Source organism: Thunnus thynnus, chromosome 3, assembly GCF_963924715.1.
Source record: "Thunnus thynnus chromosome 3, fThuThy2.1, whole genome shotgun sequence".
NCBI classification, from domain to species: Eukaryota; Metazoa; Chordata; class Actinopteri; order Scombriformes; family Scombridae; genus Thunnus; species Thunnus thynnus.
In genome coordinates, this window is record NC_089519.1 from 1,235,494 (window position 1) to 1,258,796 (window position 23,303).

General features: G+C 41.4%; 1 protein-coding gene across 7 annotated transcripts; it reads left to right on the forward strand.

Annotated features, from left to right (window-relative positions):
• Window positions 1–216: 216 nt before the first annotated feature.
• On the forward strand, window positions 217–21,389 carry LOC137174125 (transcription activator BRG1). 7 transcript variants are annotated; one of them, XM_067579236.1, is made up of 34 exons: window positions 217–315; window positions 903–1,156; window positions 2,276–2,408; window positions 3,520–4,113; window positions 4,325–4,423; window positions 6,358–6,616; window positions 6,766–6,892; window positions 7,034–7,207; window positions 7,307–7,480; window positions 7,601–7,774; window positions 7,937–7,984; window positions 8,944–9,074; window positions 10,526–10,595; window positions 10,696–10,805; window positions 11,012–11,159; window positions 11,547–11,710; window positions 11,818–11,884; window positions 11,958–12,068; window positions 12,652–12,894; window positions 12,995–13,108; window positions 13,375–13,482; window positions 14,295–14,381; window positions 14,476–14,522; window positions 14,606–14,772; window positions 14,869–15,032; window positions 15,423–15,683; window positions 15,768–15,845; window positions 15,985–16,203; window positions 16,312–16,574; window positions 17,541–17,649; window positions 17,759–17,860; window positions 18,170–18,305; window positions 18,924–19,063; window positions 19,933–21,389. In XM_067579236.1, exons 2-34 carry the CDS (start codon window positions 941–943, stop codon window positions 19,966–19,968), a joined length of 5,073 nt encoding a protein of 1,690 aa, XP_067435337.1. In that variant the 5' UTR covers window positions 217–315; window positions 903–940; the 3' UTR covers window positions 19,969–21,389. The 7 variants fall into 7 exon arrangements, with proteins under 7 accessions (XP_067435337.1, XP_067435347.1, XP_067435357.1 ...); XM_067579246.1 differs by having other exon boundaries at window positions 15,423–15,665; XM_067579256.1 differs by having other exon boundaries at window positions 10,526–10,583; window positions 15,423–15,650.
• The last annotated feature ends 1,914 nt before the right edge of the window (window positions 21,390–23,303 follow it).

Genomic DNA, 23,303 nt, shown 5'->3' on the forward strand with positions numbered 1-23,303 from the left:
AACAAGAGAAGTAAAAGATTATTTAAGCATTTAACGGTTTTGAAAAATCTTAAATTTAAAATGCTGAAACTTGCAGACTCGTGTCATAAACTGTCTTAAGATAAATGTCAACACAAACATTTCAGTACACCTGTAGGTGTCTGTTCTGCCTTTATTTATTCTCCATCACTTGGTGTGGATGGGATAGAGTCGCTGCGCACGCATGCGCGCTGGCGCACAGCCGTGACTAGACATTCGGTCATAGCAGCGGTGGAGGGGGGCGCTCGAGCCACGTCGGTGAAACAAATCAACGCTTGAAGGCAGATTATAAAGAGGGTGAGTAGACTTAATTGCGACAACTGCTGCGTCTTCTTTTATCTCCCCAAAAATCAACTCGAGAGCGCAGAAATTCACCAGGGACTTCCTGTCCTGTTGATGCGGGTAGGTCAGTCGCACAAGCACAGTCCGCCATTCCCCTTTTTTATATTTAACGAAGCACCCTTTCATGGTCTGATAGGGGAAATTGCCAGCAGCATAGGCTCATGTGCATAATTTACTGTATTTCCCCGTGTTCAGTTCCGGTGGTGGACCGTGCAGCTGTCATTGCACATCCACGCAACGGGTGATTTGGTGCAGCGCAGCAGGAGAATGAAGACTACATCTGATAGGCGTTGGACAAAATTCACTCATCCTGCAAAGATTGTGCACCCACTTCAGTTATTAGAGCAGCATAGTTGAAGGCAGACATACAGCATCACTGTCAAGACATTTTTTTAAGGATTTTGTCTGATTAAAACACTAATTAAATGCTTATTGAGATGATTAACTTTTGCATATTGCATTGCCATCCCTCTGAGTTTTGCATAGATCATTTTCCTCCTCTCTGCCACTCCTTCACACCTTCTCTCCTCCGCCTCTCTCAGGTCCCTGCTGCTCAACCAGGAGCAGGAGATCCTGGGCGATGTCGACGCCAGATCCCCCCATGGGAGGCACCCCTCGCCCAGGTCCTTCCCCTGGCCCGGGTCCCTCCCCTGGGGCCATGCTGGGCCCCAGCCCTGGTCCCTCCCCAGGCTCCTCTCATAGTATGATGGGCCCCAGCCCGGGCCCCCCTTCCTCTGGACACTCCCAGCCAGGGCCCTCTGGATACGGCCAGGACAGCTTGCACCCTCTGCACAAAGTAAGGACATTCAAACACCAACAGTCCCGCCGACACTCACCGCCACGACTTCTGGAGTTTGATCATTCCAGTCCTTTAGGAAGCAGAGTGTCAGCAATTATTTTTAAAGCCATAACAACCAATTCTTGTCTTATTTAAGCAGATAAAGGCTTTGAAACAACACATCCACATAGAAATGGTACAAACTGTAGAGCAGACATCACAGTAAAACATTAGAACTTCAAATAACTTCACATTCATATATTTTAATCTGCGGTTTTCATTATCTTATTATTTTACTCGTTTACTTAAAAGTATTACAACTATCTTGTACTCTTTATTATTCTCGGGTTGGTGACAAAAGGTGACCGAGCCTTTGGAACAGTCTGCCCACTGAGATTAGACAGGATACATATTATAATATACAATAACATAACATATTGTCTTAAAACATTACTCTATGAGAAAGCTTTTACATAAATGTGATGTTTCTTGTGTTATCTCTTCATTCTGGGAGTTTTATATTCTCTCCTGTTTGTAACTTTTTAACCTTCTGTGTTTGATGATCTCGTTTTTTTTTTATTATTATTATTCCATTGTTTTTTTCTCAGTCAAACACTTTGTAACGTTGTTAAGAAAAATATGATATGAATAAAGTGCATTATTATTATTATCATCATTATTATTATTATTATTATTGTACAACAATTTCATGATAGACATGTGACACAAATATTAATCCATATATTAAACAGTAATCTTATTCTTATTGTTCCAGTGATTTAGCCAATTAATTTATACATTATATATGTATTTTTCTATAGTGCTCATTTTTACAGAACAATTTGTTGTATATATTTTTAAGTCTTTTCATATTCTCTCTCTCCTTTACCATTTTCTATCATTTTTTTTAATCTAATAAGCAGAGGAACTTTCTAACTGATTTAGCTGCAGCTCTATAAATGTTAGAAACCCAGACATACTCTTATTGAATCTTCTTTATCTACAGTAACAACTCTTTACATTTAATATTATTACTGTTTTATTTTGTCTCTACTCAACAGATCTGTATTGCTGTTTTAACTACCTAATTTTCCCACATGGTTTCACCTTCACACTGTTTGATTTTTTCCCCCACAGCCGATGGAGGGCATGCACGAGAAGAGCATGAGTGAGGAGAGCCGCTTCAGTCAGATGAAGTCACTGTCTATGAGACAGGGCGGACACAGTGGTATGGGCCCCCCACCCAGTCCTCTGGACCAGCACTCGCAAGGTAGGCATGGCACGTAGACTTAGTTTAAGCAATCTGTAGGTAGGATAAGGTGTGTGCTTGTGAGTGTGATGATGACTCATCTGTAGGGGTGTGGTCATGTGGCCTGGCGGGCTCACAGAGAGGATCTCTGCTGTCGCAAGATACGAAATGAGCAATGAGACTTGAGACAGTAAACACAAACTCTTTTAGACTCGAACACTGAACATCAAATAGTGCCGCAGCTTTTGAAAAACAGATGCAGTGTTAGCAGTCAGGTGGCAACATGTAGCCCGACCTCTGCACTCAGCATGCTGTAAGGACGAGATGCAGGAAATCAAATGAGACTGTCAGACACGCTCAGCGGTAAAAAAAAATAACAGGCTGTGATGATTAGACAATTTTTATTGTTACAACAGCACCTGTGACAGACAGCTGGCAGAAAATATCCTCCCTGTTATCTTAGGAGCCTCTGGACTGACATTACCTATAATATTATACTCATATCAGAAAAATATGATAAACCGCTGATAAGTAGCTGCAAAAGAACATATGTTACTATATGATATGATAAATTAAAAATAAAGCAAAGTCACAAAATATGAAAACAGAGAAGCATCGTAAGTTACTTTAGGAATATTTGTGAAATCACTGAGCCCTACTGGATAGGTTAAAGATAGATAGATATAGATATAGAATATTATTGGAACATTATACGAGGATTGAAATAGTAACCAGTGCTCTGATGCTTTTAGTTTAGTTTTAATGTTTCAGTACTTGTTGATACTGCTTTTGTTTTTTATAGTTCAGTCCTGCTGAATAACACCCTCATGAAATACATTAATCAATAAGGAATGTCATCTTTAGGCTTGTGTATTGTTGTGCACACAGAATTAGACTTGATTAGAGAAGCCGTTTAATTAAAAGAGAGACTAAGATGGAGAAGTGACACATTTTCTTATTTTAAGATGATGAAGTCGTCAGATGTCTGTAAGGAGCTGTGGATAAACAGGCTGATGGATCTTGGTGGTTTTACAAAGTTCAGTTAAGCTGTGATGAGGTTCCTTCCTACCAGCCCACGCCATCACTCACTGCTGTGTTCTCCTCCTCACATCTACCTGTCTGTGTCCTCCAGGGTACCACTCTCCGTTAGGCGGCTCTGACCACTCAAGCCCAGTCCCTTCAAATGGTCCCCCCTCCGGTCCTCTTATGCCATCATCCTCTTCTTCCTCCTCCTCTGGTGGCCCCGGCTCTGCCTCTACGCCTCTAGATGGCCCCAGTGGAGACCAGCACACGCTGGGTCCCAACAACCGCCCCGGCCCTCCAGGTAGCTCTGGCCCAGGCCCTAGCCCTGGACCCAGTCTTGGATCCAGTGTCTCCAGCCTTGGATCTGGCCTCGGTTCCAGCCTTGGATCTGGCCTTGGATCTGGCCTTGAATCCGGTGGCCCGAACGGCCCCGGAGGTCCTGGCGGCCCTGGTGGCCCTACTCCCTTCAACCAGAACCAACTGCACCAACTCAGAGCTCAGATTATGGCCTATAAGATGCTGGCCCGGGGACAGCCCCTGCCAGACCACCTCCAGATGGCTGTCCAAGGGAAGAGGCCCATGCCTGGGATGCAGCAGCAGCAGTCCATGCCAAGCCTGGCTCCTGGAGTTGGAGGCGGGCCAGGAGGTGGACCAGCAGGACCAGGACCAGGACCAATGGGCTCAGGCTACAGCAGAGCTCACGGTGAGGAGTGTATGGGGAATGTCTGGTATGATAACAAGCCTCTTCTACGGTCTGATGGGTAATTATTAGGGGTCAAATTTATATTTGTGTGTAACAATGAATCTCTGCTTGTAGCTGCAAATTTCCCACAGTCGTCTTCTCAGATTATAAAGAACAATGTTATAAATGTGTGATTGTACTTTAGAGCATCGGTACTGTTTTGTTTCTCTAGGAATGATGGGACCCAATATGCCTCCACCAGGCCCATCAGGGACCCCAGCTGGGATGCAAGGACAAAACCCTAACGGACCCCCCAAGTCCTGGCCTGAAGGTATTTGCTGCTGCTCTCAGACCTCATGGACACGTCAGCCTCTCTTGCTATTGAATTAGTTTAAGTGTCTTTGTTGATGCCTGCCGAGGATGTTAGAAGAAGAGGGGCTGAGTGAGATCTGGTATGTCGATATAAATTGCACTTAAAATCCCTGATTCGGTTAATACACTTATTCAGTTAATAGGATCAGAATATTATGTTTGTTTGCTGATATATGAGGCCAATTTAAGCTTTTAATTACAGTCATAATTCTTGATTTTCTGGATTACAGTATGAGTTTTTGGCTTTAGTGTTTTCCTATTAGACGCTGGGCCAAAATACCGTAATGATAAAGATAATCTGAAGTACGGAAGCCGAGAGCAGCCGGGCTTGCAATTATTTTTTTAATGTTGTCATCTCGAGATCACAAGATAATTAACTTGTGATCTTGAGATAACAACTTTTAAAAAAGTTTGTTTTCTTGTCATAAGGGGTTAATTTATCTCATCTTGAGAAAACAAAAGGCCAAATTCTCAAGTTAATCAGATAATGACTTGTTTTCTCGTGATCATGGGATAATTATGGAGCGTCTGGTGCATTTGATCCTGTCGTGACCGTCAGGGAGGATTCATCCTTATTCATCAAAGAGATTTAAAAGTAGTAGTAGGAAGGGTTTACTATAAGCCTTATTAACATATACTGTATATTTTTACATCTACGCACTGAGACAGTTTTTGGTAAATAAACTTTATTGAATAAAATATGACAGACGACAGCGGGGAGTTTACATATATTTTTCCAATTTCATGACGTCTTGTCCTGAATCCTTACAAATAAAAGCAATGTCAAAGTTGCCCAGTAGATGTTGCCATTTTGACTGTATCAGTGCTTAGAAATAGTGAACCATTTTCAACACAGTTGCTTCATATGATTCACTGCTTCAGAAAGCTTTGTTTCGTTCATCACTACTGTTGGCACGCCACTCCTGATCTCTTATAAACATTATAAGTAATAATAGGAAACGACCTTTGGTTTTCTTGTGATAACGAGTTGATTATCTCGTCGATAGAAATAATCAACTCATGATCTCAAGATAACTGCGTTAAAAAAATAAGTGCAAGCATGGCTGTTCTTGGCTTCCGTACTGAAGCCTGCAGACTGATATATTTATATATATATATTTATTCTGCTGTCCAGTATTTGTCCAGATATCTGCTCCAAGAAAACTATTTCATGCAGCAGAAGATTTCAGGGTTCAGGGGAGTGTTTTAGTTTTCTGTTGTCTAAATGTTAAGAGGATTTTTCATCCCATCAAGAACAGATATCAGTTATGACAAAAGTCTTCACACCAGAAGTTCTTACTGACAGGTGCACAGGATCAAAAACTCCTGAGTGTGAAGAAACCAAAGAACCTCACACACTGACTTTATTAACATTAAAAAAGTGATTACAAGTGATCAACAGTGTGTGGAGTTCTTTGGTTTCTTCACGACTTTATCAAGAGAAGAAAATCTAGGAGAAACACATTTAGATCTGCAACGATTAATTAATCAATTTTTCAATAAACAAAATTAATTACCAACTATTTTGATTATTAATCAATAGCTTTGAGTTATTTTTCAAGCAAAAATGCTAAATATTCACTTGATGCAGCTTTTTAAATGTGAAGATTTTATACTTTTCTTTGTCATATATGATAGTAAATTGGATATCTTTGAGTTTTGAACTGTAGGTTGAATAAAACAAGCAATTTGATTATGTGACCTTTTGCTGTTTGAAATTATAACACTTTAAAGACAAAACAAATAATCGATAATGAAAATAATGATTGTAACCTTAAAGACATTGAGTCAGTAATACGTCAGCCACTTCAACACATATCAGTTTGAATCTTAACTGTAACGCCATCGTGATGGGATCGACCCTCTCATCTTCATTCCCTCACTGCCCTCCAGGTCCCATGGTGAATGCAGCAGCTCCCTCCAACGCTCCCCAAAAGCTGATCCCCCCTCAGCCCACTGGCCGACCGTCTCCCGCTCCCCCCTCGGTTCCCCCCGCCGCCTCCCCAGTAATGCCTCCACAGACCCAGTCCCCCGGCCAGCCGGCACAACCTACTCCCATGATGCCTTACCATGCCAAGCAGAACCGCATTACCCCGATTCAGAAACCCTGCGGCCTCGACCCAGTGGAGATACTGCAGGAGAGGGAATACAGGTACACCAGCGGCACAGCTTCCTTCATCTCATGTCGTTTTTCTGACTTGATGAGTAGGTTAAAGTTATTTGAAGTTATTTGATATCTTAAAGTATGAACAGAACAGTGTATAAGAAATAGCTGTAACTCATTACTGTCTGCTCTTGCAGGTTACAGGCTCGTATCACTCATCGTATTGCTGAACTGGAGAACCTGCCGGGCTCTCTGGCTGGTGATTTACGTACCAAAGCTACTATTGAGCTCAAAGCTCTCCGACTACTTAACTTTCAGAGACAGGTGTGTGCTACACATTGAAACTTTGCTAGTTACTGTGAATGAAAGACCACAACAACTTCTGTATGTGTGTTTTTTATGGTGGTGGTGTGTTAATGATGAGTCCATGTTGACATTATTGTCTGTGTGCGCCACTATCCACAGCTGCGTCAGGAGGTGGTGGTGTGTATGCGTCGTGACACGGCTCTAGAGACTGCCCTTGATGCCAAGGCCTACAAGCGAAGCAAGCGCCAGAGTCTGCGAGAAGCCCGCATCACAGAGAAGCTGGAGAAACAGCAGAAGATTGAGCAAGAGCGCAAACGCAGGCAGAAACATCAGGTAGAGGATAAATGTAGCCGTGAAGTTCCTTATGATCATGTGAATAAAAATTACTTTTGATTGACTCCTCTTTTCTCTGTCCTCCCACTCAAATTTTAGGAGTATCTTAACAGCATCCTTCAGCATGCCAAAGACTTCAAAGAGTACCACCGGTCCATCACAGGCAAAATTCAGAAATTGACCAAAGCTGTGGCAACCTACCATGCCAACACCGAACGGGAGCAGAAGAAGGAGAATGAGCGTATTGAGAAAGAGAGAATGAGGAGGCTTATGGTGAGAAGAAACTACAATGCTTCCACACAGACACAGTTACACAAGCATGCATATTACACACTCACAAATATACACACCTCCCTACACACACACACAGTGTATATGTGTCTGTCTTCCCAGGCGGAGGATGAGGAGGGCTACCGTAAGCTGATCGACCAGAAGAAGGACAAGCGTCTGGCCTACCTCCTGCAGCAAACTGATGAGTACGTCGCCAACCTCACTGAGCTGGTCAGAGCTCACAAAGCTGCACAGGCGCTCAAGGAGAAGAAGAAGAAGAAGAAAAAAAAGAAGAAGGTGTGTAAAACAGCAGCACTAGCAATACTTGAAAGTCTGACTTATGCACTTAGCTACAGTATAAGTGAACTTTGTCTCTGATCATATGTTGCTATGCTGCTTTGGTGCATCGATGACTGTGTGAGTTCGGTTGTGATTGGTCGATCTCCTCCTGTCTTGCAGTTGGAGAGCGCTGAGGGACAGACTCCTGCCTTGGGGCCTGATGGAGAGGTGAGCAGATGCTGCAGCTGTAGTGATTGTTGAACTTTAGAAACATTAAAGATTCATGTATATCTATTCCAATAAGGAAGAGGTAGATGGAGCAGCTGTTTATGGTCACTGGTGGGTCCACAATGCAAACCTGAATCTTTGTTTTGTTGCTGTCTGTGGTCTCCATAGAGACCTCACTTCAAACATCGTGTAGATCAAATTTCACACAAAGCTTCATGAAGTGGGTTTTTGCTTTCTTGTGTTGTCATGGCAAAAAGTAGAAATTGCACACTTTGTACATTTTGTTTAATCAGATCATCATCAGGCATAAAGCAACAATAACAAAAATCAGCATCTACCATATATACATATCCAAGTTATTTATTTACTTATCTGTGTGTTTATTACTTATTTATATGTTTTCATATTTACCTTTTTCTTTTTGTGGCCATTACCAGCTTGGAGTGGGTAGTTGTTGTTCTACAGACACTGTATATCTTCTCTTTGTTAGATTGAACTGCTTTCTGCTGACAACTCAATAAAGAGATTAAAAAATATATGTAGATATACAGTACATATCTCAAAACACTGGCAATCTGCAACAGTTGACCAGACTTAAAAGCCACTGGCTACAGCCCAAGGCAACCATGAGTGTGTATGAAAACAATTAAGTAATGCACAAGTGACGGTATGATAAACAGTCAGACAAAACCCTGAAGAGAAAATTACAATTTTTAGTGGTGTAAAGATGAATAATTGCATACCTGCTTGATGCTATTTGTTTGTTAAATTGGTCAGTCAGCAGCAGCATTATCACCACTGATGTAAAAATTAACCTCTGCAATCAGCCAGATTTGGAAATGAATGATTTTGGTTGCTAACTATTCGAAGCTTTCTCCCATTTCCATTAGCCATCATTTAAATCCAGTCTAATCAAACTAGCTCAATCCGAAAGCTAACTTGGGACTCCCCCCCCGCAGCCTTTGGATGAGACAAGTCAGATGAGTGACCTGCCTGTGAAGGTCATCCATGTGGACAGTGGAAACATCCTGACAGGGGTGGACGCTCCTAAAGCTGGACAGCTGGAGACCTGGCTGGAGATGAACCCTGGGTGAGACTGGCTGGAGAGAGGAAGAGTGAATGTCTGTGCATGTGTGTTTCAAGACAAGCTGTTGGCGTGTCGGTGTTGGCCTGTTGGTCCAAATTCCAGGCTGAAAATTTGAAATTCTTCATCTTGACCTAATATCGGATGGTTTGCCATGAAGTTTGGTTCAGACATTCATGGTCCCCGGAGGATGAATCCTAACTGTCTGATCTGACTTTCATCTAGTGCCACTAAGTTTATCCATTACTTTGGTTCATGACCGTACAAAAGAACTTCATGTTGAGATGAATGTTACATACACGCTAATGTTTGAATATTATCATGTTAATCGTAAACATCCTAAACAGCATGTGAACTTGCTAACGTTAATACAGCAAAATGCCAATAATCTGCATATATTAGCTTACATGCTAAATGTCAGCGTGTAATGTCCAGTAGATGTTAACATGCATGTTGGCTAACATGTAGCTAAGTTACATGTTATTATGCTTTCACTTCAAAGCACAGCTGAGTGTAAGTACAGCTAACAAAGTATACCTGAACAAAGGTTCAATTTATTCATCGATAAAAACACAGAAATTACAGTTTCCCTATGCTAATCAGCCAACGCTGATTAAAAGATTACAAAACATTACATTGCTAAACATTAGCATGTTCAGCTAACATTAAGATGATAAAATGCCAATATTCTACATTTATGCTAAATGTTAGTGTGTAACTAATGTCCAGTAGCTGTTAACGTGTATGTTAGTTGCTTATTGTGTGCATGTTAACATGCATTATTGGCATTCACTTCAAAACTCAGCTGAGACTACGTAGGCTAACGAAGTACACCTGAAGTACATAAGGAAACTCGCATGCTAACATTCTCATGTTATCAGGCTTACATGCTAACAGAGTTAAAATGAACCAACTACATGTTTGGACATTATGCTTCCAGTAAACACGCTAAATTCATTCATCCATAAAAACATGGAAATCTCAATTCTCCCATCCTAATCAACGAACGTTGATTAAAACATAAAACATTACATTGCTAAACATTAGCATGTTCAGCTAACATTAAGATGATAAAATGCCAACATTCTACATTTTACATGCTAATGTTAGTGTGTAGCTGTAGCATGTATGTTAAAAAATTGAAGGTGAAAACACAATTTTTACCGAACTTATATTTTCCACTACTAGTGGATCTAAAAATAGCAAAAATTTCCCTCCATTTTTCAGCCATTCAAAAGCTTTATTTGTATGTTATGAATACTACAGCTTCATAAGGAAACTAGCAAGGCTACAGGCTTTTAGTCTTGTCTCATTAAGTGTTTAAATTCACTTTATTGGCTCTGTGTGTTTGGCTGAAATAAGAATGAGGAATAGGTGCATGAGGTTGACTTGTACACATAATATTAAGATGCAAGTTATTTGTGAGGAGGTTTGAGTGTCCATGTATGTATTTCCAGTTATGAGGTGGCTCCCCGCTCAGACAGTGAAGACAGCGAAGAGGAAGAAGAGGAGGAGGTGCGTTGTTTTGTAAGACATGCTTGAAACCAGTTTCATATTCACTATTCCAATGGGAGAAGAAGCAACGTCTTTTTTTAACTGACAAGCTGTTAAACCTGCTGTGTGGCAGGAGGAAGAAGAGGAGCCTCAGCCTTCAGCAACTCCAGTAGAGGAAAAGAAGAAGATTACAGACCCTGACAGTGAAGATGTGTCAGAGGTGGATGTCCGACACATCATTGAGTGAGTAGAAATGTATAATAAGTCCTACAACTGAATATACTTTGATATATTAACGTAATTGATGTTCTTTCAGTACCCAATTAATTCATTTTAACATCTGTGAATGGTCCTGTCATGCAGTCGCAACCAGGGCCATCAGAACTAAAAATGCTGTCAAATGGTATTTATGCAATGACTGAATAAAATCAGTTATGTTTCCGCTGCAGGAATGCTAAACAGGATGTGGATGACGAGTATAGCGGTGCAGCGTTTGCCCGAGGGCTCCAGTCTTATTATGCTGTGGCTCACGCTGTCACAGAGAAGGTGGAGAAACAGTCCAGTTTGTTGATAAATGGACAACTCAAACAGTATCAGGTAAACAAGTACAAGCAAAGAGACGAGTGATTTGATGAGAAACATTTTACAGGACATAGCCAACTGCATCTCTGTTACGGTTGGTTGTCGTTTAGATTTTATTGCTCTTGTTGGATCCCGGTTCAGATTCTTGTGTTGAAAGCTTTATTTTCACAAGATTTCGGCTGCCATAAACAGAAATGACATGTTTTTGCCATGCACAAGCTGGATTTGTCTGTTTTACATTTCTTTTTATTTAAATATAATATGCTAGCATTAGCTTATTCTGAGCATTATGACTACAACTGGGGGCATCATAAACGCCGTGTTCTTACGCCACGCTGCAGTAAATACGGAGTCATGTTAGAAATACTTCCTTGCATGAAATTCCCTTCCGTTGTCTGCCAGATTAAAGGTCTGGAGTGGCTTGTTTCCCTCTACAACAACAACCTGAATGGGATCCTGGCAGATGAGATGGGTCTGGGAAAAACCATTCAGACTATCGCCCTCATCACGTACCTCATGGAGCACAAGCGGCTCAATGGACCCTACCTCATCATTGTACCCCTCTCGTGAGCTGAACTCCTTTATTTGGGCAGTTATTTACACAAAAACACCAGAAGTAAAGAAAAAAGGATTTAACTTAACTGTTGAAAGATAACCTGTCTCTTATTGACAGGACTCTTTCTAACTGGGTGTATGAGTTCGACAAATGGGCACCAACAGTCGTGAAAGTGTCCTACAAGGTGAGTTTTTGCTGTTATACCACCCAATTATCTTTTTAACTTTATATCTAACTTTTTTTTTTTTTGCTTTCAGGGGTCTCCTGCTGCCAGAAGAGCCTTTGTTCCACAACTGCGTAGTGGAAAGTTTAACGTTTTACTCACCACGTATGAATACATCATCAAGGACAAACAAGTACTGGCCAAGGTGAGATTTGATGTACAGATGCAGGCAGACGGACACACAAACACTCCCAAACACACATGCTGTCACTCTACACACGTCCACTTTATATTGTATTTACCAATCATTTGATTGGTATTAGCATTTTGCTTGAGGTTTTCAGTGTGTGTTTGTTTCTCGGCTCCCACTCCCTCAACCCCATAAAGCTCTCGAAAAGTGTTTCATCCCAGCCAATCTGACTGTCCCCTGTGCTGCGTCTCAGGGCTCTTTCCTAGGTGCTGCCCCTCACTGACACTGCCTGTATACTGCGTCTCCCACTCTCCTCGGTTGCCATCATGCTGCTATGCACTCATGTAGTCAGATAGGCTTCCTGACTGTGCTTTCAGGTGGGTGTTGTAGTTCAGGCAAGAGTTTCCCCATTGTTGTCAAGGCTTTGGCTTGGCAGCGAGCCAGCTGGGGTCATAAGGACAGACTGGACAAGAGATCCTCCTCATGAGCACTTTCTGTTTTTGGTTGGTTTGGGTGGCCATGAGCAATGAGGCAGTATAGACGTAGCTTTATCTAAATGTCCACTCCTGTCCTCTTCTACCCTCCTCAACTCCACCAGATCCGTTGGAAGTACATGATCGTGGACGAGGGCCACCGTATGAAGAACCACCACTGTAAGCTGACCCAGGTCCTGAACACACACTACCTGGCCCCACGGCGGGTCCTGCTGACAGGGACGCCGCTGCAGAACAAACTGCCTGAGCTCTGGGCGCTGCTCAACTTCCTCCTGCCCACCATCTTCAAGAGCTGCAGCACCTTTGAGCAATGGTTCAACGCCCCTTTCGCCATGACTGGGGAGAAGGTGTGGAGGACTTCAGCTGTGTGGTCACTTGTCTGATTATTCTTTACATGACAGGTGTCTTTCTCGCCAAATAACTTTGAATTTCTTTCTCTTCATCCAGGTTGACCTTAATGAAGAGGAAACTATCTTGATTATCCGTCGCCTTCACAAAGTGCTCCGCCCCTTCCTGTTACGCAGATTAAAGAAGGAAGTGGAGGCACAGCTTCCAGAGAAGGCAGGGCTCACCTCTTTCAGCACACACATCAGATAAACAAGGAAACACATGTGCAAACACAAACACAGATTAGTCCTGATGATCTCCTAATGGATGAGAAACAGTACTCAAGTTAAAGCACTTCTGGTTCTTTAGTATTTTTGTATTGTAATATTTGAGCTGGTAAATGTGACGGGCAATATGTAGAGTCCATTTCTAGCCTTCACTCAGCTGATGTCTGTGTGCTTTTGTACTCACTAATACAACATGTCTCTCCTCTCCTTCAGGTGGAATATGTGATCAAGTGTGACATGTCATCTCTTCAGAGGGTGCTGTACAGACACATGCAGGCCAAGGGGGTCCTGCTGACGGATGGATCAGAGAAAGACAAGAAGGTGAGAGCATAAACTCTTTGACACTGAAGGTTTGAGGTTTGGTTTTTAGGTTTAGGACGATTGGAAGTGTTTTTATGTTTGTATGTAAGGCTGCATGATATTTTTTTAATGATAGGATAAGATGAGATGTGGCACTTCAATCACATTACACTTCCAGATTTATAACAGGTGACATGTTTAGAACCAGTGAGGAAGTTTGGTCTTTGTTTTATATTCATATATCTCACATCACCTTTATGTACAGGAAACAAAGTAAAAAGTCACTGACAGGCTGAAGTAGGGCCTCGTTTGCTGATTGATTGACGCTACTAAAAAGATTTGCTGATATCAAAAAATGTTGTATGTTTAATAACTTTTATTAATGAAAAAGATCAACTTATTATAGCTTGCACAAAATATACTCAATATAATCACAGTGTGAGTGATCAGAGGTAAAAACAGCCTCTCTCTCTTTCCTACCTGCCACCATGCAGGTGAACAGATGCTTATATTAACCCATATCCATGTGACCTCATTATCTCAAATATATTAATAACCAAAACATAAACCAAACCAAATTCATTCTAAATGGATGTTTAGTATTAAAACTGAACTCAGCAAAAAAAAAAAACAACAACATTTTTTTACATATAAAATTGTAACAGAATCTGAAATTAAATGTTTTTTTTCTCTGAAGTTTCATTTTTAATCTTATGGTTCAGTCCTTTGATCTCAAAATAGATTTTTATTAATATCTACTATTAGAGAGAGTCTCTATGAATAAAAAATGAAGTGATTACACACTGCACATCTTGTCTTGCTGTGTTTATCAGGGTAAAGGAGGCACAAAGACGCTGATGAACACCATCATGCAGCTGAGGAAGATCTGTAACCATCCTTACATGTTCCAGCAGATAGAGGTACCACTGAGGATAGATCTGGTCTCCAAGATAAGGTTTGACGGATGACAGTATCTTTGATAGTCTTTTATAATTATGTAGACCATTTTTGCAGGAATCCTTCTCTGAACATTTAGGATTCTCGGGTGGAATAGTTCAGGGGTAAGTGTTCATTCTTCTTTAGAATAAATACGAACAACCACACTTAAACATTACGTAACGTTTTCTTCCCGCCTCTCTGTCAGTCCTGATCTGTATCGGGCATCAGGAAAGTTTGAGGTGTTGGATCGAATCCTTCCCAAGCTGAGAGCCACAAATCATAAAGTGCTGCTCTTCTGTCAGATGACCTCACTCATGACCATCATGGAAGACTACTTCGCCTACCGCAACTTTAAGTATCTGCGTCTGGATGGTAAAACTGTTTGCTTGTGTATCTGTCTTTTTTTTTTGGTACTTTTATTTCTTTCTTTTACCTGCTTTCATCTCTTCTCTCTCTCTTTCCTGTCAGGCACCACAAAGGCTGAAGACAGAGGAATGTTACTGAAGACGTTCAATGACCCAGAGTCAGAGTACTTTATCTTCCTCCTGAGCACTAGAGCCGGAGGTCTGGGCCTCAACCTGCAGTCAGCAGACACCGTAGTTATCTTTGACTCTGACTGGAACCCACACCAGGTGTGACGCACATTTATTGAAGTGAAAAAAGACAGCATTTGAAAGGATCACATTGATTTGATACGTAAAGAGTTTAGAGAGTAAACCTTTCAGTGATAATATAAGCTGTCAGTTACACTTACTGTACACAATAGACCTACAGTACACCGCAAAGGGTGCACATCCAAAGGCCTCAGATTCAAAATTCACAGAGCAGGACTTCATAACCAGTTGTTTGAGAGTAACAGAAGAATGTTGCTATCTGCCCCTTCTTCCTAAATCAAAGGGAAATTCAGGTCTACATGTATAAACACTGTGAGACCCATAGGAGCCGCAAAATGTTCCCAGGGTAATATTTAAAGCAATACTATAGATATTAATTCTCTTTCGCCTTCCCAAACTCCTCTCCAGGACCTGCAAGCGCAGGACAGAGCCCACCGTATTGGCCAGCAGAATGAGGTGCGTGTATTGCGCCTCTGCACGGTCAACAGTGTTGAGGAGAAAATCCTGGCCGCTGCTAAATACAAACTGAACGTGGACCAAAAGGTCATCCAGGCTGGCATGTTCGACCAGAAGTCATCCAGCCACGAGCGCAGGGCCTTCTTGCAGGCCATCTTGGAGCACGAGGAGCAAGACGAGGTCTGGGGCCAAGACGTATGTCTACGCATGAATGTGTGTGCGTGCACCAGCGACACACAATTTTAAAGAGTGTGCTTTCTTATGCTCTGCTCGCCAATGTGTGTCTGCTGTATTCAGGAGGAGGATGAGGTCCCAGATGACGAGACGGTCAACCAGATGATTGCCAGAAGCGAGGAGGAGTTTGACCAGTTTATGGTCAGTGTCTGTATTCCAAAGATAAGTTACATTTCATACAAACACATGTACAATCCATTCAAGTCTTCATTTTCAGCCCTAACTCAAAATCCTTACATCTTTGTATCTCTCATATGTTTTCCTCCTCTCCCTCTCCCAGCGTATGGACCTGGACCGGCGGCGTGAGGAGGCCCGTAACCCGAGGCGTAAACCTCGTCTGATGGAGGAGGACGAACTGCCCACTTGGATTATGAAGGATGACGCGGAGGTCGAGCGGCTGACCTGCGAGGAGGAGGAGGAGAAAATGTTTGGACGAGGTTCTCGACAGCGAAAGGAGGTGGACTACAGCGATTCTCTGACTGAGAAGCAGTGGCTCAAGGTTATTAGCTTCACGGGGAAAAGGGCAGAAAGGAGAGAGGAGTTGGTTTTACGGGCCGGGGGGGAAGTCGACCGTCCTTGTGAGTCTCTTCGTTTCTCTCTTGAGCAGGCAATAGAGGAGGGAACACTGGAGGAGATGGAGGAAGAGGTGCGTCACAAAAAGACGACCCGTAAGAGGAAGAGGGATCGCGACCTGGACCTCCCGGGCCCCTCGTCTTCCTCAGGGGGACGAGGACGAGGAGACAAAGATGAAGATGGAAAGAGGCAGAGAAAGAGAGGACGACCGCCTGCTGAGAAACTTTCCCCCAATCCGCCCGTCCTCACCAAGAAGATGAAGAAAATTGTGGACGCTGTCATCAAGTACAAAGACAGGTAGCAGTAATGACACATACGTACTGGAGGTTCTTCATCATCACATCATGTAACAGCCTGTTCGTGGGTGTGTATTAACAGATATTACAGGTAGAGTAGGATTTCTTTCTGACACCACAGAGTGAGTATCATGTAATGAGTGTCATGGCCACACGAGTGAGACTCAACAGAAGATGGTGACTCAGTATTACTAATCAGTATTACTATTTTTACAATATTTTACATCAGTAAATGACTTCTTCACTAGATGTTTCTGCACCATTAAGTTCACTTGTGTAAACACAAACCAATCACTAATACTGCTGTCAGCAAAACCTCAGACTTTCAAAAACAATCACAAACAATAAAAACTAAACTTTTCCATTAGATATCACACAAATGGCTTTATTACACCCCATTACACACTGGTGAGTGAAATATGAATCTCACGTTGGGTAGAGTCACAAGTCAGTCTCAACTAGACACTGAGGACGATCTTCCAGCTTTTGTTGCTGTGAGGAAACAATCAGAGTTTAAAATAAACCTTCATTGCAGAATTCAAAGTGTTCAGGGTGGCGCTTCATATTGTGATGGTGACATGTGGTTCACTACAGAGGAGAACAGGGGAGAGCATCATCTCTGGTGAGGCGTGTCCGTGACGAGACGTAGGTTTGTTCTTGTTGCCGTTCAAGCAACTACCTCACATTTAGAAATCCTGAGACTGTCGGGAGGCAGTCTGGTAGCGTGAGACTGTACGTTGGGTTGTGCTTTTTTACAAAAATGTAAAAAAAAAAAATCTACAATTTAAATAGAAACAGATAAACAGTAAAGCATTTGAAAGATGAGAATCCTGCATCTCTCTTCTATAGAGTTTAAATGGAAAAAAACTAACAAAAGTAAATCTGATACGGTAAATTCAGATTTTTATTGGGATCTTTCAGATGTTGGAAAATGTGTTTCTCACCCTGATGATGTCATCTCCTGCAGCGCCAGTGGGCGTCAGCTGAGCGAGGTGTTCATCCAGCTGCCGTCTCGAAAAGAGCTTCCAGAGTACTACGAACTGATCCGCAAGCCTGTAGACTTCAGGAAGATCAAGGTGAGTAAATCAGTCACTGTAGCAGCAGTAAGTATAGAACACATAAAACAAAACTCTCATATCTTATATATATAACATGATGTACAAACTCACGTCTCTCCGTCTCTAGGAGAGGATTAGAAGTCACCGCTACCGAAGTCTGGGTGACCTGGAGAGAGACGTCATGCTGCTCTTCCAAAATGCTCAAACCTTTAATCTGGAGGGATCACTGGTGAGAGCCGCTGTGCACAATCATCACTCGTTAACACAGAAAAACAGCTGTTCAGTTAGGATAGTTTATACATATCTCACTCTGGGGTATATTCAATACTTTAAACAGCCATAACTACCATGTCATCAGTTCAGTTTTGATGAAACCTGGAAAAATGAATCATTTTGTTGACTTGTGTCGTTCATGGAAGAAAACATCTTCCAGTGTTTCTCTTTATTAATCGTAGAGGTTCGTGATGATCATCGTGAGTTCTTTTATCTACATGATGACCATAATGACATCCGGCTGTTTTCTCTCACGTTATGTGAGCAGATATATGAAGACTCCATCGTGCTTCAGTCGGTGTTCACCAGTTTGAGGCAGAAGATCGAGAAGGAGGAAGAAAGCGAGGGGGAGGAGAGTGAGGAAGAGGAGGAGGAGCAGGAGGAAGGATCAGAGTCGGAATGTAAGTATTTCTGTATGAAGAGAGCAGCAGAAGTGGAAACAGCAGCAGGGACAAAGAAGAGACAGCTGCATTTGACATTTATTTCTGCGGTGGCCCTGTTTTGACCAAAAGTTCCAGCTACTTTGGAACAAAAGAATAAAACCAGGAAGTAAAATTCCCTGTTGTGCATTCCTGTTTGTGTTTCCACTGCATCCGAGGAACCAGGTAGATCAGGAGCGCCTCTCTACTCAGTAAATCATCTCTTTCTGCTTTAGAGCGTAAAGCATGAAAGAATCAGAAAATTAAGTTTTATTTCACTCATTCGCTCGTTTTCTTCTCTTCACTGCCGCTCAGGAAGCCGACAACGAACCCCAACTTTACTTTTAACGTTAACAGATGTTAGAAATGTCCTGCCCTTGTCCTAATATCCATACTAGAGTACTTCCTTGTTTTATGAATGAAGAGGTACACCAGTTGAAGAGGCCGCGGTGTCTGTGTTTGACCAATCAGAGATGGTCAGCCCCGCCCCCCCAACCCGCCAGGCATATCAGCTTCTCGCCGCCTCGTTAGTTACTGAAAGGTTCAGATCAGTCGTAGTTTTATTTATTCTGTAACTGTGTTGCGTGTTTTTGTCTCCAGCTCGTTCTGTCAAAGTAAAGATCCGTCTGGGCAGGAAGGAGAAAGCTGGAGATCGAGGGAAGGGACGCAGCAGACGAACAGGACGCACCAGAGCCAAACCGGTAGTTAGTGATGATGACTCTGAGGAAGAACAGGAAGAGGTAACCCACTGTATGTGTGTGTGTTTGTATGTGTGTGCACGTCGATCCATCCTTACAAGAAAGAGTTTAAAGGAAAATTCGGTTGTTTTTTACAACCCGGCTAATGTAAACTGTACTGTACAGGTTTTGGATATAATCACTTTGTTGGAAACAGATTTTCATCAGTCCAGTTCAGAGTTAAAACAACTATAAAGAGCAGGTATCTACAGGTCTACCTGTCTGTCTACAAGCTGTTTGGATACAACTGAGAAGTCCGATTGTAAAGTCACAGACAGACTTTTTGTTGAAAGAACAGGTTTAAGACACAAGTTATGAAATAAATGTGTTTATTTAAGGAGTAAGATATACATTTGTATAGTGAGGTCATTTTATTTTAAATGAATTAAATAAGGGGATGAATGATGGATGTGTGACTATCATCTTTCTCAGCTTAGTTTTTGTTTCGACCTGTTTGATTTGAGCAGATTCAACATGTTTAACGTGTTCTGATCTATTTTCTCTTTGTCCTTTATTATTTCTGCTGAGCAGGTTGTTTTCTAACCTGCTTGTTTGTTTGTTGTGACTTTTTTCTTAGTCAGCAGGATATCTCTGAAACCTGTTAATAGAATTTAATTAAACTTGGTGAAAAGTGACGTCAAGAAGAACAAGTCGTTTGTTTTTGATGTGGATTTTAGAATTTTTAAAGCAGTTTGTTAACATTGCAAGTTTGGTATTTATTAAAACTTTTTCATCATTTTCTTATTAACTGCAACACTTTTCTGAAAGTAATCTGGCACATGTAAACCATGATTGATCAGTCAGTTTATCAGTCTCAGGTCCAGGTGAAGCTGCAGAATAAAGACTAATTGTTGACATGTTTTTTTTTTCAGGAGCGCTCCCCCAGTGCCACTGATGAAGACTCCTGAACTTTACTGTAACATGAGAGGATTCGGGGCATAAAGCACCACAAACACACAGTAAACAACTCCATCAACCCTCAGTCCAGTCAGACAAAAACAGAAGGGAGTTAGCAATATCGTCGATTATACTGTAGCTACACACATTTTATTATTTGTTCAGTCATACGAACATTTACATAGAATCAATACAAGATTGTTTTATTTATTTGTTTTGTTTTCTGCTGTGGCCCAGTTTGAAAAAGTCTTAAGTCGGAGAAATCAAATGAGAGTTTTATCAGTTGTTAATTTAACAAACCTTTAAACAGTCTAATCTGTTTACATGTATGAGAAGCAACATGTAAAGGAATCTGGGAGGAAAGGTTGAGACATTAATCAACTACAAATGGTTAATATTATGATAACCAAGAATAATATCAATAGAAACACATCATCTATCATGGCAGACGGTCCTCTCACACCATTTTAAAAACACAACAAACTTTACACAGTGAAGTTACATTTAGTTTGTCATTTCTGTACATTTGAACCCAGATACTGTAAATTCCCTGAGACCAAGTGTAATTTGAATCTAATTACAGAGAGAAAGAGGAAAACAGGTTAAAGTAAAGCGTTAGAACTGGCAGGAACCAGTAAAGTGAAGTAAACAAACAGAGACTGTTTTCAGCCCTCTGGACATGAACAAACCTGATATTTCTCCTCTGCTTCAGTGTGCGATGTGTCGCAACAAGGCGCCGTAACAGTCGGCCGCTGTGGTTACCGAGGTGTGTGTACATCACATATCTGTGTGAGTAGGATATCCAGCCCGTTGCTGTGGGTGTTTCCAGACTTCTCAGAAGCTCTTTAGCAACTCACCACAGTAATTAGACTGAGGATTAATGGAGCTGAGTCCAGGTCACTCTTTAATTCAGTGTATATGTTACAGTATAAAACCAACTACTCCACTATGCTGCTGCTTACCTGTCTCACTTCCAATATAAGCACTTATAACTGTTGATTGTAGACTTTAAGAATAATGAGGTTATGATTTTTCAATGAGTACTGTAACTTTAATTGCTCGTCCTTCCGATGTTGTGTGGTAATTTTAGGATTTCAAAATTGTTTGATGTACTTTTGGCACTTTTTATGTTTTTTGATTTCAAGACAAAGGACCAGAGGGACAGCAGCTCTCCTCTGCTTTTGAACGCCTCATGGCTCTATGGTGTTGGATATACTGTATAGAGTATTTTTAGACTATAATGTCAATGCACGTGTGTACAGCTCGCAAGTGCAGTACTGTACTTCTATCATTACGGTAGGTAACTAGAGTGAAGAACATACAACCAAAGCATCAACGTTTTCTCTCCACTAAGTTATTGGGATGTGTCTGTGTTGTGTTTTGTCATTGCGCTGGAAGTCAAAACGTAACAATAAATGACAGTAAAACTGGATCTTGTTGTTTGTTTGATGTACAGCTGAAACAATTCATTGGAAACTATTTTTATAACAGTTTGAGTCACTTTTTTTTTTGAAGTAAAATTGCTGAATTTGCTGGTTTTAACTTCCCAAATGTAAAGTTTTACTTCTTTTCTTTGTTTTAAATGAAAGTAAACTGAGTTTCATAGTGAGTTGAAGACGTCGTCTCGGTCTCTGGATAAACGTGATGGACATTTTATTGACAAAACGATTCATTGAGAAAATTGACAGATTAATTAATAATGAGAATTGTTAGTTGCAGCCTAGTGTGATATAAATCATTACTACAGATGAATTTGGAAATATAGAGCTGCAATGATTACAGAAAGCTTTATGTGTCATACATGATAGTAAACTGAATATCTTTGGATTTTGGACTGTTGAAGACGTCAGCGTGGGCTTTCAGGAATGAAAATGAGCATTTTTCACAATTTCTGACTTTTTATAAACAAAATGATTCATAAAGAAAATAATTGTCAGATGAATTGATAATGAAAGCAACGGTTAGATGGTTAGCAGCTCTACTTATCTTCCTGCTGGAGGAAACCGTCGGGGTCAAAGAGTTTTCGGTGCATTTTTCGAGGCTTTAGTTGTCAGTGATGAGAAACGGTATGTTGTCATTTTAAATCTTCCATCCACTAAAAGTGCAGCTGCAGCGCAGTGACGTACACTTTACTCTAGATTTGGTCTTAATCTTTTGGCCTTTTATGGAACAAAGCTTTACATTTTGGGCCCAAATAAATCTGACAATAGTTAGAAGTTTTGTTGAGCCCTGTGATGTAATGGTGTGGTTTAACCACAGGGAGGAAGTCTGAGGTAAATCATCACATTGCTGCCTCTCCAGATACAAGACATTCTCTAAACGGTCTTTAATGTTCAGTGTTAAAAGCTTCCTCAAAATCTCCTTCATTTTTTTTTCTCAAAACTTTTCATGAAGGGAAATTTAACAACACTTTGGTGTAAAATCCTGCACCTTTTAGATGATACTTGGGGCTGATTTGACCTCATTCCTACGCTGGCTAAAAGCCTCCAACATAACATGAAATATAAACATTACATCTCCCTGGTCTCATTTCTCAGTAAGGTCATACCAATAAGTGAATACAGAAAGTATTTATCCAGAAGATATGAACAACCTGGCTATGCCCCTCATATTTATGTTTATTTTATCTGAGAGTTGGCTGACATGGAGAGAAATATAGTAGTGTCGGTTTGGAGAACTTGGCACGTGTTTGGATGTGTGAGTGTGTGTGGTTTTTAACGGCACCTTGACAGTATAGCAGGCCTGTGTTGGAGGTTGAAGTGTTTACTCCATATGGAGATGATGGGAGGGGGGAGGAGGGGGAGGGGGGGCCAGATTCAGTTTCCTGATTTCTAGGAACTCTGAATATCTCCAGCAATTCAAAACCAGCTGTTAACATCTGCCGGGGGGGGGGGGGGGGGGGGGGGGGGGGGGGGCAGAGCAGCAGCAGCTCCTGAACTCCCCAAAACAGCAGAAATCCAGCAGCAGCTCAAATTCCTCAGGAGTTGTAAAAAGACGTCCAGTGTTGTTGTGAACATGCTGAGTTTTGCTAATAAGATGAATAATCATCTGCTTTGGACATTTATTTGATCTTAAAGCTTATTTTAAGCTCCACTCTGACTGTGAAGGATTTACACTGAAACACACTGAGCTGGTATTAAATGAAGGAGAAACACTCTGTGTCTGTCTCTGGTATACAGACAAGTGTTTTCAATTGATCAGGATCAGCATGGATTTATTGGCTACTTGTAACATTTATATGATTCAATATTTCATATTTTCTGCATCATCTGTTTCTCCCTGTGGGGAATATTTTAAAATTTTAGACTGGTTCCAGTCTCCTGAATCTCTGTCCACATTTCTGATC